The sequence below is a fragment of the Gavialis gangeticus genome, unplaced genomic scaffold, assembly GCF_001723915.1.
Source record: "Gavialis gangeticus isolate Ggan-Ray unplaced genomic scaffold, GavGan_comp1, whole genome shotgun sequence".
Lineage (NCBI taxonomy): Eukaryota > Metazoa > Chordata > Crocodylia > Gavialidae > Gavialis > Gavialis gangeticus.
The window spans coordinates 153841378-153854693 of NW_017728992.1; the positions used below are offsets into that span (position 1 = coordinate 153841378).

At 36.7% G+C, this 13316-nt stretch overlaps 1 protein-coding gene across 3 annotated transcripts in view; it reads right to left on the reverse strand.

Annotated features, from left to right (window-relative positions):
* Positions 1 to 337: 337 nt before the first annotated feature.
* The window catches only part of TRIQK (triple QxxK/R motif containing), a 112545-nt gene continuing 99566 nt past the window's right edge, over positions 338 to 13316 (reverse strand). For all 3 annotated transcript variants that reach the window (XR_002099543.1, XR_002099544.1, XM_019527923.1), the window contains one exon: positions 338 to 5990. Coding sequence is in view for 1 of the 3 variants with exons in the window: in XM_019527923.1 (XP_019383468.1) it covers positions 5877 to 5990 (114 nt within the window). In the remaining 2 variants the exon portion in view is untranslated. The remainder of the gene's footprint in view (positions 5991 to 13316) is intronic.

A 13316-nucleotide genomic window follows, 5' to 3' on the forward strand; every position in this document is an offset into this window, starting at 1 on the left:
AACAGACCTAAAAACATTGGTCAAACACTTTTCAATGACCCATGCAAGATTTTTATGTCAGTTGTTGTTCTTTTCACTAGCCTCCCTCCACCTAACTCCATTTATGCTCTTAAATTCTCACATTGTCTCCAAATTTAGCTAAAGCCCTAGTTCTTGACTTTGCACCTCACTTTCTCCAATCTCCACAAGATCCAGACTCCACATTTGGCCCATCTCTATAATGGCTCTCAACACACAAACTTTTAGAAGAGTTTGGAGTACGATCTGAACTTTGTTGCTTGGGCTTTACTCCACATTTTGAATGATTTAGGAAGAAAAAGACATGGTGCCAAGTAAATTGTTTGAATGTTTTTTGTTGTTTATTTTAAGTTTTACATGCAAAACCAGTGTAACAATTATATTTCCAGAAATTATAAAATATATCACTGAATCACTATCCATGCAAAGGGAACCTTTGACATGAACTAGCCTTCACAATTATCAGTTATTTGACTGGTCCCAATATTTATAGTTCACCATTACAACTGCCAAAACTGGCAACCACCAAGATTGTTGTCTCAATTAGGGACAGTAAACAGATTGTCCCATTTTTAATGAAAAAATCTAAAATGTAATACTTCACAGTTTAACATGTTTATTCATCTAAACGAGCTAAAAAATAATGGTGTGACATCTGTTTGAGAGACACTGGTACCTAGCATTTTGGCTGTCTCCCCACCAATTTGGTTGTCATTAGGAATAAAAAAGAGAGTAGAGGATGCTGTCAATTAAATCCATTGACAAACTATCAAAATTCATTTTGTGTTCTTGAAAATGTGTGCCCCATATATAGCACAGTAATTTAAAGCTAACTATATAGCAGGATGAAGGGCAAAAACATTGTACTGCAAAAAAAAAGATCTAGTCTGTTGTTTCTCTCTCTCTCCCCCTTATTGAGGGTGTCAACACACTGAATGTTGTTATGAGCATAAGAATACCCATGATCTTTGCCAGTTTATTCATCTCAGATTCATTTCTCAAAGTACAAGCAAAATCCTTTAGAAAGCTGTTCCAGTGTACATTTCTGCTATCATACTGATGTGCCATATTGTTATTTCCTTGGCCACAATCATCATAATAATTGTACTAGCTTAAGTAAAATTCTAAATGCCATCTGAATCCACAATATTCTGCTTGTTGGCACTCTAAATTGGGTTATCTTGATTTCAAGCACATTCTCTTTCTGAGGACTTGCATCAGTGCACTTGACCTTGCCCATTAAGAGTTCACTTGCATCTAAGAGACACAGTTCTACTACATTGGAGCAGTACAGAGTACTGCCACACTGGCACACTGCTTACTTGCAAAAGGACATTCTTAATCTGCTAGCCTTAAATAAGATGAACCCTGTGCTTAGTGCTAAATTTCACTGATAGGCTGTGTGTCTTTTAATAGGGTTTTCCCCTGCACATTTTAAATAGTTTAAATACTGTTTATTGTCAAATCTAGCCTGTGGCTACATTGACTAGTCAGGTCAATATTACTCTGAATACTCAAGCAAGTACAGAATCACTCATATATTCTCATGTAGCTGTAATGTTCCAATATTCCAACAAATATGTGGTTGCTGGGATGTATTGGCATAGCTATGATATATACTAGATTACATGGGTGTCTATATGGCATGCCTCAATAATCTTTAAATAAAGCATCCTTCAACAAAACTTTAAACAAATCTCTTAAACAATATGTAATGCATATCTTCTCATTATAATAAAATATACTCATGGACTTTTGTGAACATATTAAAAATGTTTGCTTTGGAAAGTCTATCATATTCACTGTTCATACCATCATAACAACCACAATGGGGTTTTGCACTTCTGTTATACTCATGAAACTGTTCCCTGCCTGGTCTGCTGCTGTTTATATTATTAGAAAAAAAGGTACTTGCAAAGTTTTATTGACCAAGATAACTGTTAGCATTATACCCCTCTAGAGAGAAGAATCTTCCTGGCTAGGGATGAAAAATCTTTGCCAGTCTCACTCTTATGGAGAACCTGGAGCCATCTGCCACTTTTTCCGCAATGGGTCTGGTTAGTCAAGCAAGTTTCCCAAGTAGCTTCTATTAAGCTAGAACCCCAGTTGCAGTTTATATAATTACTGTTTAAGGAGAAGGCAGGACCAATAATAAAGTTTGCTCAGTGTTGGGAGATGAATACTCTGGGGTGTCACTTCCTCATGGAGTTTGGTTAATGAAGTGACCAGCACCCTTTCCATAAAACAAGCCATATGAAATGATGCTCAGAATATATTCAATCAGTGTGATTTTGGTGACAAACAAAATGGAGAAATTTTTTTTTGTAAAAATAAACGACCCCTATTAAGACTGGCTAGGAGACATATGAATCCCTTTTTGTTACATTTTCAATATTTAAGGCCTAAAGTTCATTCTAATACAAGCTTAGTGCCTAGAATCACATGGACTGTTCCATATTTCATAAATATTAGTGACCTTTAATTGGTAGCACAGCTCAAATGTGAATACCATGCTGTGTGGGCCAATGGTATATCCTTCCAAATGTATCTACCACTGCAGTGCAGATCCCACTAATAAAAGCTCCTAAGAACTTCCAGTAAAACGTACTCAGACATACTCATTTTATGATCATTAAAATAGCCATTGAGCTACCGTTACAGAGAAAAATGGCTTAAAAAGCTGAGATTGATCCTGATCTCAGATACGCATATATCTATAATTAAAGAAAAAAAGTATATTCACCTAAGGTACTGAAAATGATCTCCATTTAAAAGTATCAGAAGTGGATGCTGTAAATGCTCCAGAAAGGATATTGGCTGAGATAACCAGAGGTCAGATTCTGACCTCCCATTATTACAAATCAATACTGAAATCAATGGAGCCAGCATAAGAGAAGCAACACCAGAATCAGGTCCTATTCAATACACTTGTGCTTATGTAGTAAAAAAAACAAGTGTCTGGTTTGACTGAAAGTGGGAGCTTTTAGCTCTACATACTTGTTACAAAATTAGCATTCTCCTGTCTTTAATGAGTGTACTAACAGCATGAGTAATATTTCACACCGTATTTGCTGTGATATTTTCTTTGCATCTCCATGTACATTGGTTTGGGCCTCTGCAGGTATTTTAGCAACAGGGGACTCTCTGGTTACATGTGACTTAGTTATTTCTTTCACCTAAAAGACTCAAATACAAACAGCAGCCCTTGAGGGCATTGTGGACTTCCGCTTCATAAACCAATGAGTTGATTTCACTAGTGAAATCGTTGATATATATAGTTTGATTTCTCTAGTAACTCTCATAAAACAGGGAATGTTCTAATAATTTCAGGTTACTCTTTACGTTAGAAATACCCTATTTAAAAGTTTACTGTTTCAGAACACAATATACAAGGGAACATGTATGAATGGAATGATAATACTGCACACTTACAGTGCATGTAACACAAAGTGCAGTGCAGATATTAACTAAAGAATCCCTACAGAATCCCTAGGATTTTGTAGAAAGTGGATGTTGCTCATGCAAAACAGAAGAGAGGACAACAGTTCTATGTGACATTTGGCATGACACTTGATGAAGTGACAGGCATGTCACACTCCAAAGGCCAGCTTGTGATATGCCTTTCCTGACACTGAAAGAAATGTCACATATCATAAAAAGCAAGTCACTAAAAATGCAGTGTTGCAATATATTTGGAAATGTATATAAGTATTACTGGACTATACATAATGTGAATATATGAGTCGTAGGATTTTCTGACTGCAATTGGTCATAATTACGGAATGAAAAATGCTGTATTTTCTCACATACAATGCACCCTATGCACCCCAGAATAAGATAAGCACCTTGTTTTTGAAAGGCAAATGAAGAAAAAAAATCTTACCTTGTAGTAAGTAACTGAATTGTGACAGATAGGGACCCAAGCTTATTCATTGTTTTGCTCCCTGTGGATTGTGTGCAGATGTTATTTTACTTTTTACTGGTAAGAAGTAAAAACCACTCTTACCATATTTCTCACAGAGTAAGCATACTCCAATTTCCAGCAGCTGGGTTTTTGGAAAAAGATACATATTGTATGTAAGAAAATATGGTACATGTATGCTATTTCGTTTCCATACATGTATTAGAGATGCTGTTATATTCTACATTTTTTAGATGGACTGTCTGGTGTTACACAAACTCAATATGTGGAACATGACTGATAAAAAGTCTGTCCTTACCCAATCAATCTATCTTGGCACAGATACACTTTAAAATAAGTCATATTGATTTAAGTTCCAAACTGGGCTTTAACTAGTGAAAATGGGACGATTAATATATTATATGCTAGAATATTAATTTTAATTATTTTGCTTCCTTTTGCCTCTAAAATGACAATATCAGTCTACTTTGAGCACTTCCACAATGGGTCAGTAAACATCTTACTGGGAAATAAGTTTAACCTTTAGCTCAAGACTCTTATATAAGATAAAACAGGGCTAATTTGATGACAGATTCAGGATTTCTTTAACCCCTCTAAAAGAAAATCTACCAACTCTCCTTGACCTACACCACTGAAGGTTGTAGGGGTGGGTTTTTTTGTTTCTCTGCATTGATTACAAGAAAATAAAAATCAGAACAAGTGAAATGCTGACCATGTTTTTCAAGAACACAGATAGGGCAGCCTTTCGCATCACAGGACCTATAAATAAAGATACACCACAAACCAAACAGCACAGTATAAATCCTAAATTGAACAGCCCTCTACAAGTACTTTTATCTAGCTCCTTTTTCAAGTTGTTTGCATTTGTTTAGTAGAGTGATCAGAAATAAACTCTATGCTACACATTCAGAATAGTACTTTGCAAGAATGAAAGGATACTATTCCTTAGGAATATGCAAGAAAATGTTTGTTAGCAGATACCACCCGTTGCATTGGTTTGATGAAAATGATTGTATAATTGGAAAACAATTTTTACCACATCCTCTTAAGAAGAGGGGCAGGCTGATATTGCAGGAGGCGGAACAGCATAATTAAAATATAATTTCTACTTTATTTTAAAAATAGAGCAATACATTAATTAAAATCAACATTGTCTGAACTTTCTATTTACACCAGCTTAGACAGCACAGGAGGCAAGGAACTCTGTTTCAGAGGCATATGTGACTGTTCAAGCTTCTGTCATCCAGGTGTCCTTTTCTTACACAGCACATGTGCACTGAACAGTTGGCAAAAGGATGAAGAAGATTATTGTAGATATACGAGTATACAGAATTTAGGATGACATAAAATAGGCTCATACAGGAAATGAGAGATCACTCCTGAAAAGACTTTGACCTATGACTTTTCTGTGTGTATGACAGAAAGGGTTGGGGAGAGAGAGAGAATGAGAAACTGAAGATGTGCTCTCAGTATAAATCAATGAAACATGTTTTATTTGGGATTTGTGTTTTCTTTTAGATGTAATAAAAATCTAGTTCAGCTATTGGGAAATTTGGATTCATGGAATGGGTGCATGACTCTTCAGAGGTCAGCATCTACCCTTTTAGATGCCAGTAATTATAACACAAAAAAATGTTTTTTGACTTGAAAGTTTTGATTCAGAAAAAGTAAATAATATAAATCGGTCACTTCATTCAAGTATACCATTCAGTAATCATACTGTAGGGCTTTTGTGCTTCCTGATAACCAAAAAAGCTTGGTTTCATCAGTTTTTTTCCTATTTTGCAGATTCAGAACATCAGAGAGGCTGAGATATTGCAAAGTATCATTGTGTAGTAAGCCATACCATTTCCTACAGCTGTGTTGTCTCACTGTGTGGTTCCGTGTAGTATTGTTCAAGGTAGATGTTTTTTTCCCGAAGAGAACACTGCATCTGCTAGTTTTCATCTGGATCCAAATCAAGGTCAACTTCATTGGAAAGGTTAAGATAAAAGAAAGTGTAGAAAGCCAACAGAAATACCAGTACAGCTACAAGGACAAGGGCAACTTCCTGTACAAATGAGAAAATGTAAAAATGATATAATATTAGAGACAACGCCATCATTTCAGATATATCAGGAATAAATGTTATTTTCCTTTTAAATAAATCTCAAAGAAGTCTCATCAGATGATATTATTTGCACAGCCAGATGGCATTTTAAAGAACCCTCTTTTACTGCCACCAGTCTGACATGTCATCAAGTATTAGTTACTTCCATGGAATGGTCAGATTTTGGTGGGTGAGATGCATCCTTTAGGCAATAAACACAAAATTCATGAAAATAGGTTTTAATGAAAATTTGAACCATGAATTTAGATGGTGCTTGGCTATTTGCACCTTTTATTGCAATGAGATTGCTTTTTAGTAATATACTTTTAAATTATTAACAAGACACATCCTGTACAGAAAAAAATCTGTGAGAAATGGTATTCCCAATTCTTAATCTGTCATAGGTCTGATCTGCAAGATCCCTCAATACAACATAAAATTTTTCCACATTCCTTACGTAATCCTGGCAGAAAGCAGGAGTTTCCACTAGACACTTCAGAAGATCCCAACCTTCTGCAGCTTCCTTGTTTAATATAAACAAGTCTTTTGGAGGCTTAAAATTTAACAAATACTTTGGTAGCAAATACTTTCCCCAGTATACAACTGTCTCTTAGGCTGTAAATAGACATTATATTTGATGTAGTCTTGACTGTCCCGGGTTTTGACCCAGCTCAAAACAAGAGGGGTACAGTCACATGCACAAGTAACCTTTCAAAGTTGCATTGCTGCTGCTCTGCCAGTAGGTGGCCAGTGACAGCACACAGTCTGATCAGCTTGTTAGGAAATGACCTCACAGAAGCACACCACAATGTTTGGGGGGAACAAAGCGCTAGCAGATCTTACCCCACATACTTCAGCAGACCTGAAGCAGGATAGGGGTCTTGTATGTTTGTAAGATCCTGGGTCAAATGCAACCTCTATCTACAGCCACCTACTCTGTTTTAGGGCCAGAATCTCTTTCTTGGCTTGGACTTTGAATCTCAAATGTGTTAAATCAAAGTACAGCCATCTACTTTCTAATATAAATACCTGTTTAAAATATAAAATGCTTGGCTTCCAAAGAAAATATTATATAATAAAGAGTTGGGTATTTTCAGTTGCCTGGAAAATATAACTAAGGCCCCCACTACAAGTTACATCTATTACACAATTACCTGGCTAACTGTGCAATTAATTTAGACTGGCTAGACATGCAAATTAACTATTACTTTAAAAGGTTCAACCAGCTTTAAAGTTACTGCTAGAAAATACATAACAACTTTACAGATGGTTTCTATCCAGCTTTAATTTGTACGTGCAGCCTGTGCCTCTGTGGCTGGGAGACCGCAGTTGTTGCTGTCACGCTCCGGCTGGGCTCTGCAAGCTCTGCCCAGCAATAGGTGCCGCCAAGCACTCTTCCTTCTATCTGGGAAAGCCCCTGTTTGGCCTGCTGCATGGCCCCTTGGCCATGTGTTAAGTCCCGCCCCTGTGGGGAACCCGGTGGACCAATCGAAAGGGCTTAAATCCAGGCTTGTCATCAGGCCTATAAAGCTGGGGCAGAGTTCTCCACCTGAAAAGAAGAGCGGAAAGAACAGCAGAGCAGTGCGCAGCATCCATCGCTCGCTCAGCTAGCGGAGAAGCCGAAGCTTCCATTGCTCGCTGGGAAGGCCTGGCCAACTTCCCACGGCTTCTCCTGTCTCCGGAGAACAATTTGCCGATCGGTTTTCTTTTGGTTTTCGAGGCGTCCACCTCTTTAGTGTTTTCCCGAGAACCGTCAAGCTTTTTTCGCGCATTCGTTCCAGCAAACGGGACGGCTGTTCGATCGTTTCTCCAGCCTCACCCAAACGTGGATCCAATGAGTTTGTTATTTTCTTCCTTTCGTCTCTTGCCTGGATTAGGACAGAATCTGCCCCATAGCCACGTTTACACCAGTGGTGTACAAGTAAGAAACGTTGTCTGTTGTCAGTTCGGGATTGAGTGTCGTGTGTAACCAAGTGTAACTGCCTGCGCAGCCACATCTATATCAGTGGAGCGCATGTAAAAAGGGACTAAATAAAAGAAAGTACTTGTGCAACCGTTACGAGTCCACCTCTCCCTCTCGCTAAACTAACATCAGGGGATCAGAACCCCGGGGCTATAGCCACAGCCTGGCTCGCGCCCCGCACAGTTGCCATTTCCCAGCTTGGGGATGGCCTGTGGCTACTGGGGCTAAGAGTTCCCTCAGCTGCTGGACTCTCAGGTGCAGGAGATGTCTATTTACATAGTGATCCCAGGCTCCCTCTGTACTGGCAATAAGGCATGATAGGATTTGATGCTGGATCCCACAGTCATGCCTCCTATTATACACAATTGGCATGGCAGGGGGTCTGATTGTGTGGATCATGCATTAGACCCCATCACACCTTTACCTGCACATGTAGAGAGGCCCATAATCTCCTACATTATGCACTGTTGACTATAATTTTCTCAGGCAGTGAAATATGGAGTACTGTTTTAAATACTGTGCTGCATATGCCCAACATAAATGGAAATTGTCACTACTACTGTTGATAATACATATTACTTCATTACCTATTATTATAATTTATTATTAAAATCATATAATGGGGCTCCTAAAAATTGACTAACCCAACTCCTCCTCTCTAAATTTAAAAAACAACTTTTCCCACAGGCCCATCTGCAATCTGCACAAACACAACCCATATACCTAAAAGGGCAGAAGGACAAACTGCAGAATGAAGCAGGTATATACTGAAGGTAATCTGTACAAGAAAAACTAACACGGTGTTAGATAAATACTGTCAGTGAAAGAGATACACTAGGCAGGAGCACAATGGGTAGGCCACTGGACTAGACTCAGATCATGGTGCTGACCCTATCCTTGTGAATCACTAACTGAGCTTACAAACCCGAAAGAGTTAAAACTCTTGTGCTAGCTCCATTTTAAAGTCTGGCCCATAACCTGGCATTCTTCTATAGAACAGCTGCATTCTGGCATTGTTCTATAGAGCAGCACTTCATTTGCATTTACATGAATGCATTTTATATTTTATCAGAATGTTGGATCAATAATTCAACATATGCCATCTAATAAACTTTGAAATAGTACTGCTTATTGGCTTATGCTCTATATGAATTGCTGTTCTATAGGAACCTTGGCTTTTTGGATGACTGTAATTTCGAAGTATTTTTATATTTTTTAACAAATGTTCACATTGTTTCTATTAATTCACTTGTGCTTTTTGCTATAGACTTTGACTATAATTTTTTCATTAGAATTATACCATTATTTGAACCTTATCATCATCTTGATTTTATATTATTTGATAAAAAAGAGAATTACATCTAATTTATTAATATATAAGATGAAAGAGATTTTTGCTTTGCTGAAGTTGCAACACGTCAGTATCTCAAAAGGGCATGGCAGCATCAGACAGGTTTCATTTATTTCCTTGTATCCACAGCTGTGCTCCCAGACCCATCTGGCCACACAACTACTAATCTTAAGAGGATGTAATAAACAAGTGACACACAACTGCAAGCTCCATCTGCTCGGGAAAGTGGACAACAAAACCATACAATACAGTCACCGTTCACTGTGACACAGAAAGAAAATGCACTCTGGTATTAAAGTTTTTGTCTTGTTTGGATGCAATGCTTTCCACACTTACAGTTGACCCTTCTTCTCCATTTTCCCCCAATCACCCTTATAAAATTCTTTGAGTTTCATAAACCAACTTTTTGAAAATGTTTATGCTGAAACTGTATTGCCTGGGAACTTTGTATCAGAAGATCTAAATTATACCTCTAGGTCTCCAATGACTTGCATGACTTTAGGTTAATGTACCTACCTTACCTGTGCCTTATTTTTATCTTATATGAAGGAACAATAATATTATTTCTTTTCTAACAGGGTATTAAAATATGGGTGGGAGGCTAATGTTTCTTAAGCATTAAGAGTGCTTACGATTCAAGTCTCTCATAGGAAGGAACTGACTTGAAGCTTGAGAATATTACAACAAGCTTAATTTTTAGTTACTGAAAATTATAGCTTCTTTTGTTAAGCAATGAATTGAGGACACATGGTTTGCAATTAGGCATATGTAGTCTCCTATTGTCTCAGAATTATACCAGGTTTATGAACTTTACAGCTTATGAACTTCACAAATAAAACTGCTTTACCATGAAATATAGGACTAAAAAACCTATGAAGCTGCTATACTTTTTTGCAACAAAAATAAACTATGTTTGTATAATTTGTTATCTATCTGTCTACGCAGATAGCTCTCTCTCTCTTTCGCTCTCTCTATAAATCTGTGTTTGCCATTTGTATTCTAGACCAAGCATAACAGTAAAATGTAAAAATACACTATTTGGCAAATCTAGTTCCTGCTCTTATGATCCATCCCTCCCCAAATTTGTTTTATTCAGAGGATTTCACTATGAATAATTAACTCTCATAGAAAAAACAGCCCTATAGAAATAAACTGAAAATGATCATCAGGTTTTGAATAATTTTCTGAATTTCTATGTTTTTAGAACAATTTTCATAGAACACTACTGAATTCACCTCTCTTAAGTTCCTTAGATATTTTTTGTAGTGATAGCATACTTAATTGATTATTGTATACAAAAGACTTTATACTTCTCTCATTTTTGCCAATTTTACAGGTAAAAGATAAAATAATGAACAATAAAAATAAAGAATAAATTATAATACAAAGCTCTCCGTCCAATATAGGGTAACCCTATATTGGACTTATTACTGTTATCAATTATCAAAATTACTGGTTGCCTAGATACTAGTGATGATGATCTGATTATATCTACCTTATGCATACAAAATATGGCACTGACAATTAATACATATACTTGAAATTTAAAAGGCTTAAGGAAACTGTTGGCAAAACTGACTAGGAACATAAATGTATTGCAGGGAGTATTAACAAAAGCTGGAATTGTTCAAAGATATCCTACTGGATGCTCAAAAATCCACAATTTTACAGACATGGAAAAAAAAGTTCCAGTGGGCAAGAAGCCATCCTGATTAAGAGAAGATGTGCAAGATCTGATAACACAGAGGAAAATGATAGATCAAGGAAGAAAATGTTGTCAAGTAAACAATGAACATAAACTGCAAGTTAAGAGAGGTAGACATTGTTAAAGGAAGCCAAAGTAACCAATGGATGATCAATGGACAAGACATTTAAAAAAAATTAAAAACTACTAGGAACAAAAAACCATAGGTTGGGTATAGATTAGATGTAAAACTGTAAAGAGCTATCTACAAAAGGCAGAAAGGTTCAACAGCTATTTTTGTTCTGTATTTAGAATGAAGCAGGAAATTTCCATTTCCTATGATGTTGTTGCTAGAATAGAAAGTTTACCATCTGTAACAAAGAAAGATGTAAGTCAGCAACTGCTAAAATTAAACACTTTTAATCAAAAGGCCTAGCTAACTTACACCTGAATAAAAAACTAAGAAGTTCTCTGAATCATGAACAGAAATATTAAAAAATAGAACTGGAAGACACCTGATGCACAATTAAATCCAGTCTGCTACTATTACAGACAATCACATCATAAAATCTCATTAATTAATTCATCATGCTCTATCTTACAACTAGATAGAGGTTTTGTTCCCACTGAACCTGCTAGAATGCTTTGCAAGAACCCCATGAATTAGTTAAGCCTTCTAATTTCTAGCCCAAATTTGAACAGTTTATCCACATTTGTTCTTGTGCCAAGATGATCCTTTGGCTTAAATAACTCTTCTCCCTCTCTATTTACCCCCCATCGTAGTTATAGAAAGCAGTCATCTTTCCTCTCAGCCTTTATTTTATTATGCTAAATAAGCAAATCTCTTTTAATCTCTCATAAAATAGGCTCTTTACTGTCCAGATCATCCTACTAGCCCTTCTCTTCATTGTCACCAGAATTGCCCAGAACATCCCAGATAAGGGCTGATGAGTATACTTTGCAGAATGGCATTAATACTTCCCTACCTCTACTCAAAATTATTCACTTTTCCTTTTTCACAGTAGTAGCTCACAGTCATTTTAGGGTCAATTAATATCCCCAGATCTTTCCCTTCCTTTGTTGTTGCCAAACGATAAGCCCCCAGTTTATGGTAGAAATTCTTGTTCTCAGTTCCCAATTGCATGAACTTGTATTTCATACCATTACATTTCAACCCCTTTCCATTATGCCAGTCTTAATGTCTTCCTGTCTGATATTTTGAACCTTCACTGTAATAAAAATGTCTGCCCACTCTGCATCATGAACAAATGTCACTATTAACTAATGTTAATATTGAAAAACTGCAGATGTTTTTCTAATATGTAAAAAATATGAAAGGGATGTCCCAGGAAACAGGAGACCAGCTAGATTGATGCTGATCCAGGTAAACAGTTAATTTAGGACTCTATCGACAAAGAATAAAAGGCTAAAAATAATAGAAAAAACATTTAAAGCTGTGTCTATGTCCAAATCTCCAAATCTTTCCAGATCTCTCCAAATCGATTTGGAGGGTTCCAATTCGATTCGGAGAGATTAAAGGGTCTCCTGATTCAATTCAAATTAAGAGATTTGGCCCCTGAAAAGGGCCGAATCTCCACCAAATCAAAACAGAAACTGAAGCTTCACACAGCTATCATGGTTTCCAGTTATCATGGTTTCTCAGAAGGTAGGTCTCAACCAGATCAGTAATCCTGTCAACAATGATAACAGATTTGTTTGATAAAGGCAACTGTGCTGATATTGAACACTTCAAGGCATTTGACTTAGTAGCACATGACATTTTAATTAAAAAGTTTGCATTATTCAAAATTAACACGGCCTATGTCAGATGGGTTAAAAACAGACTCCTTTTTGACAGTTCTCAAAATGTAGCAGTTAACAGGGAAATAGCAAACAGAGATGCAGTTTCTAGTAGAGATGATAGGGGCTGATTCTTAGTCCAATAGTATTTAATATTTTTTACCGGTGATCAAGATGATATAATATTTTTACTGGTAAAGTTTGCAGACTTAAAGATCAGAAGAATAGCAAAAGGTGAGGTAAGGTTTCAAAGGCATCTGTATAGCTTTATTAAAAGGCCATCATTCAATAGGATGAACTTTATTGTATCTAAATGGTAGGTAATACTTTTAGGAAAAATAAATGTAGATAATACTTACAGCATGGGAAACCTGAAAAGCAGAGACTCAGAAAAGGAACTTACCTCCATGCATCCCAGGGAGGTATAAAAAGACAGGTGTCAAGTCAGGAAGCAGTCTTGCCTCTGTACACAGCATTGCTTAGAACATG